Genomic DNA, 23,113 nt, shown 5'->3' with positions numbered 1-23,113 from the left:
TCTGGAGTGTGTGTTCTTGACTTCACTGCCATTACTGCTAAACTGGGGGGGAAAAAAGTTAAATACACTGAGAGAATAAAGTCAGTATACACATATAGGTGGATTTGTAATGGTGGAATATATTAGTGATTAACACTGAGCATGAGGTAACTGCTCAGCTACTTGTTGACTTACCATATGAATGAGAACATTATAGCCCAAGATCATGAGATTAGATATTTTAACTATAAGTTTGCTCAATTACACATCATCAATGTATAGAAACTAAACTGCAAGAAGGTCAGTAAGCCCTAATAAAAGTAGCTAAAAACAAAAAATAGCAAAAATTAAAAGTAACCATTACAGTGATGGTGACCAAGAACTTTAAGTAGTCTGAATTTCCTACATAACTTGGAGTTTAGGATATACGAAGTTAAAGGACAGCTACCCTTCACTTCCCTCCTAAAAATGGATTCCAACTAGACTGCCATAAGGCTAAGGACCGCCTATCTCCTGTATTTTCCATCATCTTCTTAGCACAGCCAAAAGGATCCCTCCTGACAATTCATTGAGGACATGGTCCCTATTTGCATTGTCTACCTTCACCTCCCACTCATTTCCATTCTTACTCTCCAGCAGTGCTAAAAAAACTGCGGTTCTTAGAGCACTTTCCCCTCTCTTGTGCCTTTACACACTTAGTTGTCTTAAACCTGAAATATCTACCTGACTTTTTGGGCAAACTCTTACTTACTCACACTTCAAGTCTCAGTTCTAATGTCACCTTTTCATCCGTTACCTTGCTTAGGATTTCCCAACTGCTCCCCAGCTCCTTTTCCTGCTATACTTGGTACAAATACCTGAAATCCATTTATTTAAAACATTCTGGAGAGGTTTAAAACTTTTTTTAATTTAAAAAATAAGTTCAAACATAGAATCATGAAAAAATTTTAAATACATAAACTATTATCAACTTTTTACAAAAAATGTACATTCATTCATAAAGATATATTCCTTAGGTATGGTACGGATCTGTTGACCAGAGTTATTCATCTTATGTAAACCACACCAAAAATATATCATCTATGATTTCCAATTTCAGTTCTTCAAAGTGAACCAAGAACTTAGTCATCGTGAAACAATCTGCATGCCGAGGGATCGTTCTCCATTTATGCAATTTTCTTAATCTTTCATACTTGTCTCACCCACACCCAATTTAACAATTGCTTTTTTCCCCAAAACATTCAATTCAATTTTAAGTAACTACTTTAAACCCATTTCATTGGTTTACACAAAATTTAATTACATTATGCCTTTACAACAAATTTAATTGCTATTCTGCTAGTGAGAAAAGAACTTAAAATAAAGGATAGACCCAAGTATTCAAAGAAAATGGAGAACCTCAGTTAATCTCTCTAGTTGATTAGGTAGAAACTGGTTAGTGAAGTGTCTTCAGAACTATCCTCAAAGCCATTATCCCATTGTACTACAAACATCTTTGTGCAAACATCTCCCCACTAAACCAAAAATTCAAAACTAGTTTGTTAACGCATGCCCGTGTTGTTGACTCCCTTAGCCCTGAAGGCAGTTGGGCAGAGCCCAAGGCCGCAAAAGTGCCCCCCTCCCAGCTAAAGGGAGTTAAAGAGCTGTACAAAGTTGTCAGCTCTTTAAAAGAAGTGACTGTCTTTATTTTTTCATTCCTAATAGTTAAAATAGTACACGTTTGATAAATTTGTATAATAAAAGTAATGAGTAAAGGAGACATTCACAGCCTCACATAGGGACTATAGGTAAACCAGACAAAGACTTCAGCCAGGGAGATGTGACTGCTAAGGGTAAGCCCGGGCCAGGAAAAGGAGCAATGGGAAATTAGTCTTTACATGTAGACATTCATGTTTTCTCTCTCCCATTAGAATGAAGTTCAATGAGTGTTAGGCCCTTGTCTATCTTGTTCACTTATATCCCAGTGCCTAGATAAATGCCCACCACACAGTAGCTCTTCAAAAAGTATTTGTTAACTGTGTAGCTGGGAGAACCTCAGAAAGAAATGAAGGTATTTTAAGCTCCAAGGAAAGGAGTGGAGCCTACTCAACAGTTCTACTCAAGGAATGGTGATTGCTCTGTAACATATCACAGTGGTTAAGAGTCTGGGCTCAGACAGACCTGGACCTAAATTCTGGTTCTGTCAACTTATTCATTAACTAAATAAAGTTGTGTGGACAACTCAATCCTTCTTATTCTCAGAGCCTTCCATTGTGAGACAAAGATAATGGGCTCCCAGAGTTATCTGAGAATCAAGTAAAGAGCTGAGAACAATGTTTGGCACATTAGTGCCAAACAAATGTTTGCATTGTTGCTATTATCTCTCTTGTTGATAAGCACATAAAGTACGGCACATTCTGTGCTCTAAAGATAAAGACTTCTGTGCTCTAGAGATTATGTATTTCTTGAAGAGCTACATTACTGTTACTAAAGTATACTAAAGAACCAGGTCACTGTTACTAAAGTATACTAAAGAACTAGGTCGTTGGCTACCTGGTTCATATCAGGGTTCTTCCTCTTAGGCAAGTTACTAACTCTGAAGTTCTGTTTCCTCTTTTGTAAAATGAACATAATAATAGTGGCCTGTCTTCCAGGTCCATTGTGAATATTAAAGGAGATTACAAACAAAGGATTCAGTACATGTTACTTATAAGCCCCCCCAACATTGACAACAAATATTAACTATATAGAGCTTTGCATACATAGGTTTTTATGAATTTTTTAAAAATGAAAAATGCTTAAAGCTTTGACTCATTAAAAAACAAAAACTATTGGGTTGGTGTTTGTTTCATGCTCTTTTGAAATAGCAGAAAACTTTCCAATCTCCTGAAGGCTTTAGGACTATGTACAATGAAGACACTTATCTTAAACAAGCCCACCTATAAATAGATATTTTTGTTTAATGGTTTACTTCCACCATTTTCCATATTTAGTCTAGTCATAGACTAGACCTCTGGCATTTCCATGTTTCTTCTCAGCTATCTTTTATTTATTTTCTGTTTTAAGCTTGGGATAAAAATTCCATCAGCACCTTCAGCAATTATTTTGTGCTTCTTTTGACTCAGCAGGAAATTTAAAAATAGGATATAGGTAACAAAACAAGCCTGGATAGCTATATAATGTTTCTAGTTAAAAACTGTTTCTTTCCAACTTTTCTATAAATCAAACTTTTAAAATTAAGTTATTAAGTATTATAAATTACTTCTCACTAATTCAATTTGTATGTATTTATCTACTTATAGTATTGTTTGTTACTTATGATACTTTTGCCTCTTAGGTAGTCTCATACCTAATGACCGCCCATTAAAAACTGCAGCAACTTCCAAAACGCTGTAAGAGATGTAAAGTTGTAATACTCTCATTACAACTGTGTACTTTAAACCCAGTAAACTAAAGAAGAAATGACAGTAACAAGAAACAACCAAAAACAGGGTAGTTTCAGAAAGCAAGTGATCCCATGAAGTACGAGGTAACTATGAAGAGAAGGTGGCAACTAAAAGTTACCGTAATCTACAATTTTTTATAAAAAGTCTAGGAAGTTCCAAGACTTTTGTGTATTTTTTAACTGCAAAAGGCAAAACGAATACATATAGGCAGAGGGAGCTAAGATGGTGGCATAGCAGGAGGACCCTAGGCTTGCCTCAACCCTCGAACACAGCTAGGTAACTATCCAATCATTGCAAACACCCAAGAAATCAACTTGAGGACTGATAGAACAAACTGCACAACTAGAGGGAAAGAAAAGACCGCATCAAGGAATGTAGTAAGCATGGAGACATGGTTTGCGGGGGGAAACAGACTGTGGGTGCTGCAGAGATGATGGAGCCCTGGTGGCAGAGAAAGGTGAGAGAGAGTACAACACACAGGGAAATGCACAAGGAGAACACTACCCCAAAGCCACTGGCTGGGAAAATAAGGGGCTGATTTGTGTGAGTTTTGCAACCAGCAGGACTCAAAGACTGGAGTTTTGGAGGTCTATGGGCTTGGCTGGAATAGAGGGACCTGAGGGAACTGCTCTACTCCTTCAGAAAAGGCAGGCAAGCAACTCAGGCAGACTGCATGATCTGAGGATCACCTAGCTCACAGCGGGGGAGACTGTTGACTGTTCTTGGAACGCATCTGTGAGAAGTGGCATTGCCTCTCTGGGCACAAAGGAAACGGCCAGTGCCATTTCCCTCCCCTGCCCTTCAGCATAGACACAGAGACATCTGGCAAGGGTGGCTAACCCAGACACTGGCTGTTTAGGCTGCTTTGCTCCAAATCCCACGCTCCTGCACTCTGGCATGGTTGCCTGTCTGGGTCGCACCTGCATTAGTCCCAGCTCGGTGAGATCCTTTCCCAGAGGACTAACACAGGTCCTGGCCACACCAGGTCCCTAAAGTGTGGAGTTTTAAAGTCAACAGGCTTGGCCACAGTAGATCCCAAAGTGCAGAGGGATGCTCTAGGCAGGCAAGCAACCCAGAGACAGACACTGTGAAAACAGCAATCTGCAAAATGCCTAGGATCCATGAGGAGGAATTATTCAATTATTTGCTCTTCTTGGAGGGCTTCCCTGAAAGCAAGCATGGACTCCCCTCTCCACAGACAAAGGAGCAAGCTAGCACCATCTCCCTTCCCTGCCCTTAGCATACACCAGCTTCAGTTAATAGCACAGTGTCAACACTGGCTGCCTAACCTGCTTACACTAGGTTCCTACCCCCTGAGCTCTGCCAGTACTGATTTTCTCAGGCAGGTATGCCTAAGGACCAGTGAAGCAGGCCCCTTCCCCAAAAGACCAGCACAAACCCCCCCCCCCCCCCCCCACACCACATCTATTGAGCAGAGGTCCACAAAGCTTCAGTTCTAGTGGAAATAGCATCAGGTCTCATTTAACAAGCAGACCAGAGCATACCTAGTTAAAACTTGCCATGCTCTGGCCAAGGTTCAAATGCTGTCCACTGCAGACAAGAAAAGCCTCTGTAGACAACTGACCTGAGGGATAGAGCAGCCAAAACACAGCAGCAGAGTGCATGCAACACACACCAAAGACACTTCCTGAGGCACCAGACCCTGGACATTATATGACCTCTTCTTCATAAAGCCAATACTCACAGAAGCAGGAAACATAAGACTTTCTAACATACAGAAGAAGACAGACACCTAGACAAAATGCCAAGATGGAGAAATTCATCCCAAAGAAAGAACAAGATAAGGTCACAGCCAGAGATCTAATTGAAACAGGTAAGTAACATGCCCAATGGAGAATTTAAAGCAACAATCATAAGGATACTTGCTGGGCTTGAGAAGAACATGGAAGAAATCAGGGAGACCCTTACTTCAGAGATAAAGAGCCAAAAAAAAAAAAAATCAGGGAGAAATGAAAAATGCAATAACTGAGATTTGAAACTGGATGTAATGACCACAGGATGGAAGAAGCAGAAGAATGGATAAGTAATACAGAAGACAAAATTATAGGAAATAATGAAGCTGAACAAAAGAGAGAAAGAAAAATGATCATGAGAGGTAACTTAGGAAACTCAGTGACTCCATCAAATGCAATAATATTCGTATCATAGGATTCCCAGAAGAAGAAGAGAGAGAAAAGGGGGCAGAAGGTTTATTTGAGGAAGTAATAGGCAAACACTTCCCTTTTCTGGGGAAGGAAACAGATCTCCAAATTCAGGAGGCACAGAGAACTCCCATCAAACAACACCAAGATTTATTGTAGTTAAATTTGCAAAACACAGTGATAAAGAAAAATGCTAAAAACAGCAAGACAAAGGGAGTCCCTAACTTACGATACAAGAAAGTTAGCAGCATAAAGTTAGCAGCAGATCTTTCCACAGACACTTGGCAAGCTAGAAGGGAGTGGCATGATATATTCAATGTGCTGAATGGGAAAAATCTGTAGCCAAGAATACTCTATCCAGCAAGGCTGTCATTCAGAATAGGAGATAAAGAGTTTCCCAGACAAACAAAAACTAAAGGAGTTTGTGACCACTAATCCAGCCTCGCATAAATTATTAAAGGAGACTCTTTGAGTGGGAAGGAAAGACCAAAAGTGACAAAGATTAAAAACAAACAGAAAAAATATCCAGAAATAATGTAAAATAAGTAATAAAATGGCAATAAATACGTACATATCAATAATTACCCTGAATGTAAATGAACTAAATCCTCACAATCAAAAGACACAGAATGTCAGAATGGATAAGAAAAACAAAACAAAACCCATTAATATGTTGCCTATAAGAAATTCATTGTAGACCTAAAGACACCTGCAGATTGAAAATGAGGGGATGGAGGGGCATCTGGGTGGCTCAGTTGTTTGAGTTGGTTGAGCGTCCAACTCTTGATTTCAGCTCAGGTCGTGATCCCAGGGTTGTGGAATCAAGCCCTGCATTGGGCTCCACGCTGAGCATGGAGCCTGTTTAAGATTCTCTCTCTCCCTCTGACCCTCTCCCCTGCTCATGTGCACTCTCTCACTAAAATAAAAAATAAAATAAATAAAGTAAGGCGATGGAGAAACATTTATCATGCAAATGAAGGTTGAAAGAAAGCCAGAGTAGCCATACTTATATCAGACAAACTAGATTTTAAAACAAAGACTGTAACAAAAGATGAAGAAGAGCACTATATCATAATAAAGAGACCTATTCTGCAAGAATATTTAGCAATTGTAAATATTTATGCCCCCAAGTTAAGAGCACCCAAATATATAACACAATTAATAACAAACATAAAGGAACTCATTGATGATAATACAATAATAGTAGGGGACTTTAACATCCCATATACATCAATGCACAGATAAGCTAAAAAGAAAAACAACAAGGAACCAATGGCTTCCCTGCCCCCACAATGTTTATTTTTGAGAGAGAGAGAGAGAGAGCGCACGCGCATGAGTGGGCAAGGGGCACAGAGACAGAGAGAGAGAGAGAGTGAGCATGTGCATGAGTGGGCAAGGGGCACAGAGACAGAGAGAGAGAGAGAGAGAGAGAGAGAGAGAGAGAGAGAGAGAGACAGAATCTGAAGCAGACTCCAGGCTCTGAGCTGTCAGCACAGAGCCCGATGCGGGGCTCAAACCCACAAACTGCGAGATCATGGCCTGAGCTGATGTCAGACACTTAACTGACTGGGCCACCCGGGCACACCGGAACCAATGGCTTTGAATGACACACTGTACCAGATGGACTTAACAGATATATTCAGAACATTTTATCCTAAAGCAGAATACACATTCTTTTCAAGTACACATGGGGCATTCTCCAGAACACATCATATACTAGGTCACAAATCAGGTCTCCACAAGTATGAAAAGACTGAGACCATACCATGCATCTTTTCTGACTACAACACTATGAAGCTTGAAGTCAACAACAAGAAAATTTTGGAAAGACCACAAATACATGGAGGTTAAAGAACATCCTACTAAACAATGAATGGGTTAACTAGGAAATGGAAGAAATTTAAAAAAATACATGGAGGGGCGCCTGGGTGGCTCAGTTGGCTGAGCGTCTGACTTCGGCTCAGGTCATGATCTCACGGTCTGTGAGTTCGAGCCCCATGTCGGGTTCTGTGCTGACAGCTCAGAGCCTGGAGCCTGCTTCAGATTCTGTGTCTCCCTCTCTCTCTGCCCCTTCCCCGCTCATGCTCTGTCTCTCTCTGTCAAAAATAAACAAACATTAAAAAAAAAAAATTAAAAAAAAAATTAAAAAATAAATACATGGAAACAAATGACAATGAAAACAAAGGTCCAAAACCTTTGAGATATGGCAAAAGAGAGAAAAATACAGCAATACAGGCCTACCTCAAGAAGCAACAAAGTCTCAAATAAACAACCTAACCTGGGGTGCCTGGGTGGCTCAGTTGGTTTAGCATACGACTTCAGCTCAGGTCATGATTTGAGCCCTGTGTCGGACTTTGCACTGATAGCACGGAGCCTAGAGCCTGCTTTGAGTTCTGTGTCTCCCTCTTTCCCTGCCCCTCCCTACTCACACTCTGTGTGTGTCTCTCTCTCTCTCAAAAATGAATAAACATTAAAAAAAAAAATTAACAACCTCAACTAGGCCTAACTGAGCTAGAAAAAGGAAAACCTAAAGCCAGCAGGAGAAGGGACTAAAGAACAGAGTAGAAATAAATGATATAGAAACTAAAAACAACTACAAAACAGAATAAATCAATGAAACTAAGAGCTGGTTCTTTTAAAGAACAAAATTGATAAATTCCTTAGCCAGACATACAAAAAAGAAAATAGAAAGGACACATATAAATAAAATCACAAGTGAGAGAGGAGAAATAATAAACAACACCAGAAATACAAAGATTTATAAGAGAATATTATGAAAAATTATACACCAACAAATCGGACAATCTGGAATCAATAAATTCCTAGAAACATATGAAGTAGAAAGAAATAGAAAACTTGAACAGACTGATGACCAGCAAAGAAATGCAATCAGTAATCAAAATCTTCCAACAAATAAAAGTCCAGGGCCAGAGGGCTTCACAGAGGAATTCTATCAAACATTTAAAGAAGAGTTAATACCTGTTCTTCTCAAACTATTCCAAAAAATAGAAAAGGAAACAAAACTTCCAAACTTATTCTATGAGGCTAACATTACCCTGATTCTAAAACCAAAGACTCCTCTATAAAAGAGAACTATAAGCCAGTGTCCCTGATGAACATGGATGCAAAAATTCTGAACCAAATATTAGCAAATCAAATCCAACAGTATGTTGAAGAATCATTCACCACAATCAAGTGTGATTTATTCCTGGGCTGCAAGGGTATCAATATCATAAATCAATTAACATGATACATCACATTAATAAAAGAAAGGTTAAAAACCCTATGATCCTCTCAATGGATCCAGAAAAAGCATTTGACAAAGTACAACATGCATTCATGATAAAAACCCTCAGTGAAGTAGTTTTAGAGGGAACATACCTCAACATAATAAAGATCATATAAAAAAACCCACAGCTAATACCATTGTCAATAAGGAAAAACTGAGAGCTTTTCCTCTATGGTCAGGAACAAGGCAGGGATGTCCACTATCACCACTGTTATTTAACAAAGTACCAGGAATCCTAGCTTCAGCAATCAGACAACAAGAAGAAATTAAAAGCAACCAAATCAGCAAGGAGGAAGCCAAACTTTCATTATTTGCAGATGACATGATACTCTAGGCAGAAAACCCAAAGACTTCACCAAAAAATTGCCAGAACCAATACAGGAATTCAGTAAAGTTTCAGGATGCAAAAATCAATGTATAGAACCTGTTGCATTTCTATACACCCAAAATGAAGCAGCAGAAAGAGAAATCAAGGAATTGATCCCATTTACAATTGCACCAAAAACCACACGATACCTATGAATAAACCTAACAAAAGAGGTAAAAAACCTGCACTATGAAAACTATAAAACACTGATGAAAGAAATTGAAGAGGGCACAAAGAAATGGAAAAACAGGAAAAAACAAATATTGTTAAAATGTCCATACTACCCAAAGCAATCTATACATTTAATGCAATTCCTATCAAAATACCACCAACATTTTTCACACAGCTAGAACAAACAATCCTAAAATTTGTATGGAACTACAAAAGACCCCAAATAGCCAAAGCAATCTGGAAAAACAAAGGCAAAGCTGGAGGCATCACAATTCCAAACTTCAAGTTATATTACAAAGCTGTCAGGATCAAGACAATATGTTACCAGCACAAAAACAGACATATAGATCAATAGAACAGAGTAGAAAACCCAGAAATGAACCCACAACTATATGGTCAACTAATCTTCAGCAAAGCAGGAAAGAAGAGCCAATGGAAAAAAGACAGTCTTCTTCAACAAATGGTGTTGGGGAAACTGGACAATAACATCCAAAATAATGAAACTGGGCCACTTTCTTATATCATACACAAAAATAAATTCAAAATGGATGAAAGACCTAAATGTGAGACAGGAAACCATCAAAATCATACAGGAAAACACAGGCAGTAGCACCTTTCCTCAGTCTTAGCAAATTCCCTTCCCTGAGGCAAGGAAAACAAAAACAAAAATAAACTATCAGGATATCATTAAGATAAAAATCTGCACAAAGAAGTGAACAATCAGCAAAAATAAAAGGCAATCTTTGGAATGAGAGAAGATACTTGTAAATGACATGTGATAAAGCATGAGCATCCAAAATATATTAAGAACTTATCATACTCAACACCCAAAAAACCAAATAATTCAGTTAAAAAATGAGAAGACATGAATGGACATTATTCCAAAGAAGACATAAAGATGGCTAACACACATGAAGAGATGCTCAACACCACTCATCATCAAAATTACAATGAAGTATCACCTCACACAAGTCAGAATGGCTAAAATTAACAACAAAGGAAACAACAGGTGTTGTGGAGGATGTGAAGAAAGGGGAACCCTTTTGCACTGTTGGTGGGAATGCAACCTAGTGCAGCCACTCTGGAAAATATTATGGAGGTTCCTCAAAAGGTTAAAAATAGAACTACCTTACAACCCAGCAATTGCATACTGGATATTTACCCAAAGGATACAAAAATACTGATTTAAATGGATATATGCACCCCAATGATTATGGCATTATCAACAATTGCCAAATTATGGAAAGAGTCCAAATGCCCATTGATGAATAAATGAGGTGGTGTATATACTTACAATGGAATATTCTCAGCCATCAAAAAGAATGAAATCTTACCATTTGCAACAATGTGCATGGAGCTACAGAGTATTGTGCTAAGCAAAATAAGTCAGAGAAAGACAAATACAATATGATTTCACTCATATATGGAATTTAAGAAACGAAACAGATGAACATGGATAAAAAAAAAAACCCCAAAGAGGCAAATCAGAAAACTGAGGGTTACTGGAGGAGAGATAGGCGGTGGGATGGGTTAAATGGGTCATGGGTATTAAAGAGGGCACTTCTGATGAGCACTGGGTGTTGCATGTATGTGATGAATCACTAAATTCTAAACCTGAAACTAACAGTACACTACAGGTTAACTAACTGGAGTTTAAATAAAAACTTGGGGAACAAAAGTAATATATACAGATAGTAAAAGAAAAATTCAAACACTACAAACAGGTATGTATTCATCACTCGTTTATAGAAGTTGGCTGAAGTAATAAAAGTAGTAGTTAACCTTGTGGGTCATTTGGCCCATATCCTTATCAGCTAAAGTGGTAGCTTTCAAAGAACTTTCCACTTTAGCATGGATTAGAAAAGAGAAAGGTAGATGACCTTTGTTGAAAAGGAGTTGGGAAAAAGCTGGAGTTGGAAAAAAGTTCTAATAGAAGAGATAAGAGGTCCAAAATCCAACCTAACCTGCTTATGTGACCGAACTGCTCATTACTAAAATCAAACTTGTATATTCCCTATAAGCCAACCCTCCTATAGTATGTGGACAAAAATTCTTTCCAAATAACCATGATAATCCCAAATTCCCTAAAAAATGAAACTGAAGCCTCTTGACGTCATTCTGTTTATGCTGTGTATTAGCTTTAAACTCTGCAGTACTAAATAGCCAGTGATTAAAGAAGTATAGAGTACACTTCATTATGTAATTCACATCGTTGAAGCAGCCCTGGAAGAATGAAGGTGGGGAAGGGGGAAAAGGCCAGAGGCTATAAAAAGAAATCTTTATAGAAGAGTAGACCGCAGGTGTGAATGGGTGGATAAAGGCTAAGAGAAAGGCTAGCTGAGGGTGGAGCGAGGCCCACCTCTTCCTTGAGAGAAGTCTGAATGAAGGAAAAAATAATATTTTAGAAAGATACGTATTTGTTCAGCCTGTGTATTTAAGGGAAAAGGTAAAGTGGGAACCAGAGCCCTGCAAGGGTTTAAGAAGAAACATATTTTAAAGTGGCACAATGGACCTTCTGGGGATGATGGAAAAGTTCTAATTCTTGATTTTGGTGGTTGTTACATGACTGGATGCATTTGCCAAAACTCGTAACACGGAACAAGGGTATCATTTATTATATGTTAATTACCTCAATAAACCTGACATTCAAAGATAAAAGCCATTAACAGCTAAAATGCTGATTAATCTTATAAGGTTAATCAAAATTACAAAAAAAATAAACAAAACAGAATAAGCACCTAATTTTAATCTATTTGGGTTATGTTTTACAATGTTGAAAACTCTAAACAAATTGCTTGAGGTACTTGGTGAAGCATGGTTTTTAAAATCTGTTCCAATTTCCCACCATTAAGGTCTCTCTTAAATGGAAACTGCAGTTTCTGACATCTCGGCCAGTGAGCAGGTGCCAAAATGGCAGGTAAAGAGACTCAGCTCTAGACTTGGAAAAGTAGCCTTATCCACCATATGCTCCACAACCAGCAAACAAGCTACATGCTATAAGCCTATTATTTTTATACTACCACTATTCTCAAAGCCTTTTTTTCTATTTATTTTTCCTCCCACATTCAGAGAAGTCTTGTCTCAAATTCACTCCAGGAGATCACCTTAACACCACAATGTCTTTCCTAAGCCCCCATGGGAGTTAGATGCTTCCACAGCATCCTATGGACTGCTTATTGCAATCTTCCGTAGTTAGCCATTTCTGGGTCCATCTCCTCCACAAACTTGAGGCCAAAATGCCGGAGGGAAGAATACTTATTTTTGTAGCCCCAACCAGTGACTGGCAGAGAGGAGGCCAATAAGAGTTTCTTGAATGAGGTTCAAGAGAGTAGTTCCGCATTAAAAAGGGAGAGAGAGAAAGAGAAAGAGAACCTTTCATTAACCTTTACAGGTAATGAACCTCTTTGAGAATCTGATGAAAGGAAATCTAACCTGAAAAATGTATATTTATACACAGTTTTACTTGTAGTTTCAAGAAATCTATGAAGGGCCTACAATCCCTAAAAAGACCTCCCAGGTTGAGATGCCTGGTATAGACCTTCCAGTCTCATCTTGACTACACAATGGGACAAGCACAGAGTCTGCTGTTCACATCTCATCTAAAATAAGGAAAAGGAATTAGAGTTGACCCTTAAACAATGTGAGAGGTGGGAGCAACAACCCCCCACGCAGTCAAAATCTACATATTAACTTCTGACTCTCCCAAAACTTAACTACTAATAGCCTAGTCTTAAATGGAAGCCTTACCAATAATGTCAACAGTAGATTAACATATATTTTGTATATGTAATATATACTGTATTCTATCAAGAAAGTTAGAGAAAAGAAAACCATAAGGAAGAGAAAATATATTTACAGTATTATAAAAAAACCTCATGTATACCTGGATCCACACAGTTCAAACTCATGTTGTTCAAGGGTCAACTGTAGTAAAATATCCCCAAGGAATTACAGGGCAGAAAGGATCATAGGTATGTTTGAGCCATCCATCTTGTTTTATATAAAAATTCTCCCAGAACCAATCTTGTAGGTTCAGGGCTATCACATAGTAAATAAGCGTAAATTCCCTTATAGTTACACCACAGTTGAAGATGTAAGATAGGAGAACCTCGCAGATCTATTTTTCTTATCTGATTATAAGACATAAAATGTCTACATAAAAGATAAATTTGGAGATTGTAATAAATAAAATTATCCATATTAGGTCTTGAAAAGCATGGGGCACCTGGGTGGCGCAGTCGGTTAAGCGTCCGACTTCAGCCAGGTCATGATCTCGCGGTTCGTGAGTTCGAGCCCCGCATCGGGCTCTGGGCTGATGGCTCAGAGCCTGGAGCCTGTTTCCGATTCTGTGTCTCCCTCTCTCTCTGCCCCTCCCCTGTTCATGCTCTGTCTCTCTCTGTCCCAAAAATAAATAAATGTTGAAAAAAAAAATTTTAAAAAAGAAAAAAAAAAAAGAAAAGAAAAGCATGAGCCACGGTCCAAAAAGAATCTCTGTGGATAGGGATTGGGCAGGGGGCAACGGCATGTTCAAGGAGTGCTACTACCATCTATACCTATGTTATGATTTTCCCAAGGAACTCAGGTCTGTGGAAGTGGATTGCCCTCTGCTCTAGACACAAGGGTAGTAGTTAGAGACCCTGGTCCAACACTATTACCTCAAGTCTCTCAAAGCCAATCATGGAACTGACATTAAAGTGGCCACATATTTACCATTACTATTTCTGTAGAGAAACAAATTAAGTAACCAAAATGGAATTAAGGATCACAGGCCCAAGATCAGCCTCCTTAGTCCCATCCCCTTCCGGAAATAAAGGGCCCTGTATACAAAGGCATGTGAAGGAAGACAGTTCTGGGAAAAAATTAAAGACTGTTAATTTCATCGTGGAATCAAAAGGTAGAGAATTAGAGCTTTGGCAATATTTGTTAAATTAGTATAAATATATTTGTTTAGATTAGTAGTTCTATATATTATCATTTTAAAACTTTACATCAAGGAAAAGATGAGACTCTTTGGTAGCCAGCCAGCTATATCCTCACAGCCAGTTTCTTAAATGTCACTATTTCCTTTTGTGTGGAATGCTTTTTTATTTACTTATTTTGAGAGAGAGAGAGAGAGAGAGAGAGAGAGAGAGAGAGAGAGGAAGCCAATAAGAGTTTCTTTATGAGATTCAAGCATGAGTGAGCATGAGTGAGCATGAGTGGAGGGAGGGAGAGAGAAGAGACAGAATCCCAAGCAGGCTCTGTGCTGTCAGCACGAGCCCCATGCAGGGAGCCCCATGAAGGGATCACTCTCAGGAACACCATGAAATCACGATCTGAGCCAAAATCAAGAGTTAGATGCTTAACCAACTGAACCACCCAGGCGTTCTGGCTTTTGTGTAGCACGTTTACATTCAAGATCTTTTTTATCTATGTACACACCCAAAACAAATCTCTAATGGCTATACCATTAGCTGACTGAAGTTGGAAAATTTTCACCCAACAGGGGATGCTCAAAGCAAACCATCCTGTGTCACATCATGTCAAATCCTTGACCAAATTGCCTCTAGTGAGTCTTTCAAAAAAAAATATGTGCAAACATTAGTTGCACAATAGACTATGATTCATCTTAAAAAAAAAAAAAAACAACTATTTTTACTCTGCACACATACACTAACTTTCTCAGAATGCCTTACCATTTAAACACATTTTAGGGGCTCCTGGGTGGCTCAGTCGGTTAAGCGTCCGCCTTCGGCTCAGGTCACGATCTCACGGTCCGTGAGTTCGAGCCCCGCATCAGGCTCTGGGCTGATGGCCCAGAGCCTGGAGCCTGCTTCCGATTCTGTGTCTCCCTCTGTCTCTGCCCCTCCCCCGTTCATGCTCTGTCTCTGTCTCAAAAATACATAAACGTTAAAAAAAAAATTAAAAAAAATAAACACACACATTTTAATGTTTTGTACTGACAGGCTAAGAAAAACTCTCCATTATTTTATGGGGCAGAACAAAAAATCTGAAGCTAAAATATCACATTATATGATATTCTTCATGCCAATTCTCTGCATTAAAAAAAAAAAAAAAAGAGTTGACCCTATATAAATCTTTCCCATTCACAAATACATACTCACCCTTTGGGGAACATAGAGACAAGAACAAGGACAATCAAATCAAGACCTTGGTTCCTCTAAATGAAAAAGCCTTTCTTAGAGAACATTTTCACATAAATGAGAATGCACCTTAAACAGGTTTTAAGTTAGAGCTCAAAACAATCTGTCAGCTACAGTACTACCTTCTTGAGCAGACTCTGTATCTCCTTGTTTCTTTTATCTCATTCCCATCCCTCTACATCCAAAATATAAACTTAAACATTAAGTTTGTTCAGGAACAAGTCACTAACAGCCTCTCTAGAAAAGAATGAAATGGTCAAATGAAGTTGTACATGCTGACTGGTCCTTCCTTGCTCTAATCCAAAACATGAACTTTAATACAGTTTTTTAAAATTTATTAACGTAGCTAAATATCAAGACATACCTCGATTACAACATTTATGTAGTTAACTTTCACAAAATTGGAACATAGCATTATCCATACCATAACTCTATAAATTGAGTTTTTTTGTTTTAGCCAGAATTCAATAAAATATGGACTCAATAGGCTTTTCGAACAACATGTATATGCAGAACAAACTCATGGTTACCAGAGGGGAGGGGGGATTGGCAAACTGGGGGAAAGGGAATGGGAAATACAGTCTTCCAGATATAGAGTAAGTTACAGGAATAAAAGGTATGTACAGCACAGGGAATATATGCAATGCTATTGTAATAGTGCTGTATGGGGACAGATGGTAACACTTGTAGTGAGCAAAGCATAATGTATAAAATTATCAAGAATCATTATATTATACACCTGAAACTAATGTAACATTGTGTCAACTACACTTAGACAACAACAAATTTTTTTACAAATGTATATGCTTACTGACAGAGGACAGAGTTAAGATGAAGTATTCAACACAAGAGTAAAACATAAAATTTCAATGCCTATAAGTATATCCTTCAATCTAGTATTTATACAAATATTTTTATTTAAAAAGTAATCATCTGAATGAAAAAGGCATTTAAATTCAGTTTTCTGAGGGCCAAAGAAGAAAAAAGTATACTAAAATGGGGTCAGCAAAATTTTTCCATAAAGGGCCAAGAAGGAAATATGTTAGGTTGGGTAGGCTACATGGTCTCAGTTCTAACTATTCAACTCTGCCATTGTCTCATGACAGTAGCTACAGGCTGTGTTCCAATAAAACTTTATTTATAAAACAAGGTGGCCAACTGGTAGTCTGCCAACTCCTATACAAAAACAGATATTCTATCATGACAATGTTTATGTGCACAGCTTTGATGCAAGGCTGATGTGAGACATGTTACTCTAAATGACTATTCTCCCACAATAATTTCTTTTTGGTTAGGAGGCTAAAGTATCACCTGCATTTAAAAAACAGAAACCAGAGGTGCCTGCGTGCTCAGTTGGTTAAGTGTTCCACTCTTGATTTCAGCTCAGGCCATGAGCTCAGTTTGTGGGATCGAGCCCCACATCAGGCTCCAGGCCAATAGCACGGAGCCTTCTTGGGATTCTCTCTCCCCCCCATTCTCTGCCCCTCCCCCGCTCCTTCCCCCCTCCAATAAATAAACTTAAAAAAAAATCTAAAAAACAAAAACCTATGTGTGCTAAAAAAAAGTTATGATTTGAGAGAAAAACTGATCTCTGTATAATCTCTATGACAAGAGACAGAAAATCTACAGGAAAGGGGGGGGGGGAGGAAGGGAGCTGGAAGAATGTAGAGAAGCAAGGTAAACAATATTGTCCCATAATCTGTAGTCTCATAATTATTTTGCAAAAGTTGTTAACATTCAGAGTGTAACATTTGTGGCCTCAAGAAGCTCAGGACATAAAAGAACAAACTTATCTTTTGCCTCTGTACTCTGAAACCTTCAACATTAAGGGCAGATGGGATTATAACCATATATTTTAAAAGATGCTCAAAACCTAGGTTTCAACATTTTTAATGAAGACTTACACTTTTATAAACAGAAAAGACTTCACAAAATAAAATTCTATCCAGAATTCTATTTTTTGTATTCTTTTTCTGTATCAACTCTGCATTCCTATCAGTAACTATGGCTTACTATGGGCACACAGCCTCTTAAAAGTATTTGTCAGAACCTTGTTGGGGATGGTAGTTCTGAACTGGAAAAATCCTTAGATGGTTCTGATTCCTCCCTCCCTTCCTTCCCCACCCTGCAATCCATATTCCAAGAAACCCTTCTTTATAGCACAATCGTCTCTCGAAATACACAAAGGCAGATTTCTCACTGACAAAGCAGAATCCTGAACCTTAAAATATACTAAAAGTAATGAATCTGTGTGCCTTCCTACATGGTAGGCTCTATCATCAAAAGGTTAAGTTTGTGTAGAAAAAAAAAAAGTCCATGTATTCAAGCAAGAATTAACTACACCTTTATGCCCAGGTCCAGGTCCATGATTAATTAGAAAAATGAATTTACTTCAATAAGGAATAAACTTCTAGGCAAAATTATAGTTACTTAAACTTTAACAAGTTTAAGAACTGAAAAGCATGTGCCACATTCTGGAAATAAAAGTACTCCTAACCAGGAACTATATTTAAGATTTTCTCAAGAAAAAATCCAAGGGACTCCATTAGCTTAAGTCACCATAGATGGTATATAAATGTATGTGTCCAGTTATGTTCCCATAAAACTTTACAAACATAGTCAGTATAGAACTTTGCCTTCAGGCAGAACTTTGCCAAAACCCTGCTCGAAACAGCCTTGTTTTAAAACCAGTATTAATTAGATACTAGAAGACTGCAGAATTCAAGAGCTAAACTATCTACATACAATTGCTCCGCTCTATCAAGTTTCTTCTACCTGCCATGAAAAGTGCTACAAACAGTGAGATGTCAAAACTGCTGACAGGAAAGGGAAGAAAGGTCAATATGTTAACAAAACCTATTTCCTAGACAATCAACTGCATTTACATCATTCATTCAACAAACATTTGTTTAGGACACATGGTTCCCTGGCCTTCAAGGTCTCTCAGGAAGACAACACATGCATACAAACAACTACTACTCATGCCAGCTAAGTGCTACATGATGGTAGAAGTAACTACTAGTATCTGAAAAATGCTTCATGGTTTAACATGTTTCCATATATGCTTCTTAATGAAGCCTCATAGCCCTGTAAAGTATATAAGTCACTTGGTATTATTCTCATTTTACATAAACCTCCTAAGTACTAAAACTAGGATTTGTACCTCTGACACTACTGCACTACACTTCTTCAGAGCAGCTTTATGCTAGGGGTCGATGACAGAGGTGGAGGCATTTGGACTGAGCCTCAAAGAATGAGCAGGATTTTGACAGGTGAAGAGACCAAAGGATTCCAAAGAAATGATATACACAGAAGTCTAGAAGCAGGGAAATACAACATGTGAAAAACACGCAAGGGAAATATGGCTAAAGACGGGTTGAAAGCATGAGGAGAGCTTTAAGTACGTGATTTAGCATCTGTACAAGACACTATAGGCTATCAGAAATCGGATGGTTTGGGAGAGAGAAGGAAGAAAGAACATAAATGAAGCTCTTACTATGTGTTTGGTACTTTGCAAAAGAATTGCCTCATATGCAGGGATTTTTAAGTTACGAGGTAGTGTTATAGGGAGATTAGACTTTCCTAAATCCTCTGCAGGGCTGAAAAGATGGGACTAACAGAGGGGAAAGCAGTAGGCTATCTCTGTAGTTTTGGCATGAGGAACAGAGAATGTAAAGTGATGGTTCTTACAGGTCCCCCACAGTACGTCACCCCAAATTTAAACCCAGGTCTTGAATTACCTTAAGTTTTCCTACATTTTATCTAAAACTTACCGAATCTTCTGGAGGTCTCTGGATTTTCCCCCAATCCACAGAAGGTCCCTTTTCTTGCAAAAATCGATGGAATAGCTTCCGAAATCCATCAAGGTCTTTTTTAGTGTGCTATGAAAATAGAAGTTCTTGTTACAATGAGCAGAATGCTAAATTTTAATATAGATATGTATTATACATTTAAAACACCTTTCAATTAAATTATTACACTATTAGAACATGGAGTACAGCAGAGACTTTTTTATGCCCCCAACTTAAAAGTGAAGGGGAAGAAAAGCTAATAGGAACCACACTTAAAGGAATACAAGCAAATAATCCCCAAATCTTCCAGCAGTTATCATGTAAACAACACCATTTGGTCCATGGGAATTTCAATTGGTTCTCTACATTTATTTGCCAGTACTTTTTTTCTACTTCTTTTAAGTGAAAATTCACTTTCACTGAAAGAAAAAGTAACAAAACACAGTTAACCTCAAAACATTAAGTACGAACTGAAATTTGAAAATGAAAAGGATGATCTATTGATTTATAAACAGAAAAGTAAAAATACCTGTCTACACTGGGAAATCTCTACACAGCTGACAAAGTAGCATGGTTCTATTAGAACTGGCTCTCTGGAAAAAGGCATGCAGGTTGTATGGTTGATAATTCTAACTGAGTACTGTTACCCATTTTTTTACCCAACGATACTAGAACACACAAAAAATAATTTTTTGTTCTGATTCTTTAGACTTTAGAAACTTCCTAGAATTAAAAAAAAAAAGACAATGGTTTAACAAAGGGAAAATGTTGAAAATCCTTAATTGTAAGCAATCCTACTTTTTTAATGCTATTATATTTTGTGCTTATTTCAGGCTGGATGATCAACAGCAGCAACAACTCAGCATTGTAGATGGATGGAAGCAAGAAACACTGCAGAGTCCTTACCTCAAACTCATGTGATGGCGCTGTGGTAAGTATTTTTTCCAGTTCCTTCTTCACAGATAATTCTAGCTCTTGTCGAATGACTTCTTGGAACTGAGAAGCACCATCCTGAGACATGGCTTTGCTAAGATCTTAAAAATATAAAATCGCCAACAGAAAAAAAATCAGACAGCCATTCAAATAGCTGGTAAGCTATAACTGATTTATTTCTAGTTTATCAGAACATGAAAAGGTTCACTCCTTTAGTCCCATTATCCTCTCGAAGGATATCAGTAGTGTCAACTAATTAGAGCTATATAATCACATGGCCTCAAATTTGTTACATCTACCTGCATTACTAGTATATCTGAGACACTAATAAATGCTTTTGGGAAGATGGGGCAGGTGGGAATAAAAGGATTAATCTTCATTTGGGCATTTAGTTCTATCTCTACTAATGTTTCCCTCTTAGCCATCAAAGCTGGAGAAAAATGAGAGGTGGAATAATGTTAATAAAGGTATGTTTTATGGTACATGCTCTTATGGAACTGCTGCCAGATAAAAGAACGGAAAGGGCTTAGCAATTTCACAGAAACAAACAAACAAAAAAAAACAAAAAAAAAAACCCGTTCCCTTCCAGGCCAGATGAAAAAAAATTAAGGAATTCTTTCCATTTTAGAAGTGAAGCCCTCCAGTTTCACATTCCTTATTAAAGAAAAACCCGTTGAGAGATACTGGCAATTCCCAGGTGCCTGTATGTGTCTGGCATCAAAATTTTCACTTAAAAGGAGAACACAGGGCTCCCTGCCCACTTATTGCCCTCAGTTTTAGCCTAGACTCTTCAGTGCTTATCTGTGTCAGACAATACTATCAGGGCTTTTGGCATAGATGGTCATCTCTGACCACAGACGGATCTCACTACAGGTGACTCACTAAAGGTAACAGAAATGCCTGATGGACGTAAACAAGTAAAAACAGAAAAATATGCAACAAGAAAACATCCCAAGCCTAAGCACCTTGGGAGAAATATGCCAACACAAGTTGTTTTACATGCTCAGCTATCTAATTATCTTGTCTTTCACTTATGAAATAAGGAACAGTCAGACTACTGTTCACATCACCTTTTCTCTTCAATACGTAACTCAAACTTATTTTATAAATGTAGTTTTGAAGCTTATGTTCAAACATTTTGTTTGATAACTAGTTCTACAAATGGTGATTAATTTACCAGAATCATTTCAGTGAAACTAAAAATACTCACACACACCATAAATTCTTTTATTTGTTATCTGGGCAGAAGAAAACATTTATTCATACAGAATTAAAGCCAACATAACCAAAAAGATACTTGTGAGAGCAGAAATTAGTAAATTATGTAACTCCTGAAGCAATTTATTTAATGTAGACAGCTTCTCCTCCTAAATACCTACAAATGTTAACAAATGAGATATTTAACATCGCTCTTCAAAAACCTTTTAAAATACATTTCCTGTAATATTAAAATCCAAGGGAGGGGAAAAACAAGGAAATTAGGTGAGAACACACAATCTAATCCTAAAATAGCTGTTTTCTAACTGTGCCTTTTTTTTTGAGAGAGAGAGAGAGAGAGAATGAATGAATGAGCAGGGGAGGGGCAGTGAGAGAGGGAGACAGAATCCCAAGCAGGCTCCCTGCTGTCAGTGCAGAGCCCCCGACGCCCATGAACTGCAAGATCATGACCTGAGTCAAAATCAAGAAGTCAGACGCTTAACCAAACGAGCCACCCCGGCACTCCTAACTGTGCTCTTTTCCTAGGCATAAACCACAACACAACTAAGTTTATGGACTCCAGTAAAACTTTAAAGTGACCCAAATAGTGGTTCATAAATAACTTCTTTGTGAGCTAAGAAACACACATGTGTGTTTCATAAACCTAAATGTATGTTTCCACTAGTAAGTAGCAACTTGATTATCATCTGTTCACAACTCCTAACAATGGATGAGTAGGTTTACATAACTATGATAGGTAACTAAAAAACTCCTGTAGAACATTTTAAACTAGAGTTAGTGTGACATCAACTATACACATTCACCTCTTGGTTGACTTAATTGCAATTTAAAATTTATCACAGGTTAAGTATCCCCCAACCCTGCTGCCCCAGCAGTTAAATCAGTTATCCAAGGTTACAGAACCAGCTAATTGCTGGAGCTCAGAAGCAGTATACCTGGGGTATCTCTCCCACAATCTTTAAGCCAATTCCCATGTTAATGTTTAAGAAATAATTTGCAAGAAAATTCTACTAAACATAAGCATAAAACCTCTAAATTAAGGAACACATGAATTCTTTGATTCTGTGTCACTGATGGATTAAAATAGATCAAGAAATTTATAAGGATTTTTAAAATAAGGTTTTTTTGTTGGACTCAAAGACAGCTAACAACAGCCTTGCTGCTTTGGTGAAGTTATATCCTGAAAGCCAGTATTCAGTCACATTCTTAAAAAATTAGTGATGGAAACATTTAACCTATATTCTAGGCAAATGCCAAAATGAGATAGTTATAAGTGTAACCGTAAAGTTCAAAAATAATTATTAATAGCTGTTTGAGATTTGTCTACATGAGAACAGGAAAACCAAACAAAACACCACACAAAAAACCCCACCAAACTTTGGAGACTCCCTCTACAGAACAACGGCCTATCAATCTACATGATTTAAGGCCAAAACACACAGAACCCATGTCACTATCCTCCCTATGAAGCCAAGGTAAGAAAGGTTGGCTGAAAGACATTTAATAGTACATGTGATCTTTGCCAGGTGCAGCAGGTCCAAACTTAAGATAGGATTCAAAAAAAAAAAAAAAAACCCAGATTCAAACTCAAAGTGTAACAAATGTCTGTAAGAGTTATTCCTCCCTATTCTTCCA

The 23,113-nt window shown here is 37.9% G+C and overlaps 1 protein-coding gene across 4 annotated transcripts in view; it reads right to left on the bottom strand.

Moving 5' to 3' along the window:
- Nucleotides 1-23,113, bottom strand: part of UGP2 (UDP-glucose pyrophosphorylase 2) — a 65,035-nt gene that overhangs the window by 27,410 nt on the left and 14,512 nt on the right. For all 4 annotated transcript variants that reach the window (XM_006930132.5, XM_045054276.1, XM_019827285.2 and 1 more), the window contains 2 exons: nt 20,234-20,361; nt 19,310-19,417 (listed from right to left, as the gene is read on the bottom strand). In XM_006930132.5, the coding sequence (XP_006930194.1) occupies nt 19,310-19,417; nt 20,234-20,347 (222 nt within the window). In that variant the 5' untranslated portion in view covers nt 20,348-20,361. The remainder of the gene's footprint in view (nt 1-19,309; nt 19,418-20,233; nt 20,362-23,113) is intronic.

Source organism: Felis catus, chromosome A3 (genome assembly GCF_018350175.1).
Source record: "Felis catus isolate Fca126 chromosome A3, F.catus_Fca126_mat1.0, whole genome shotgun sequence".
Classification (NCBI taxonomy): domain Eukaryota; kingdom Metazoa; phylum Chordata; class Mammalia; order Carnivora; family Felidae; genus Felis; species Felis catus.
Note: the sequence above shows the minus strand (reverse complement) of the source record. Positions and strands in the feature narration are given on the sequence as shown.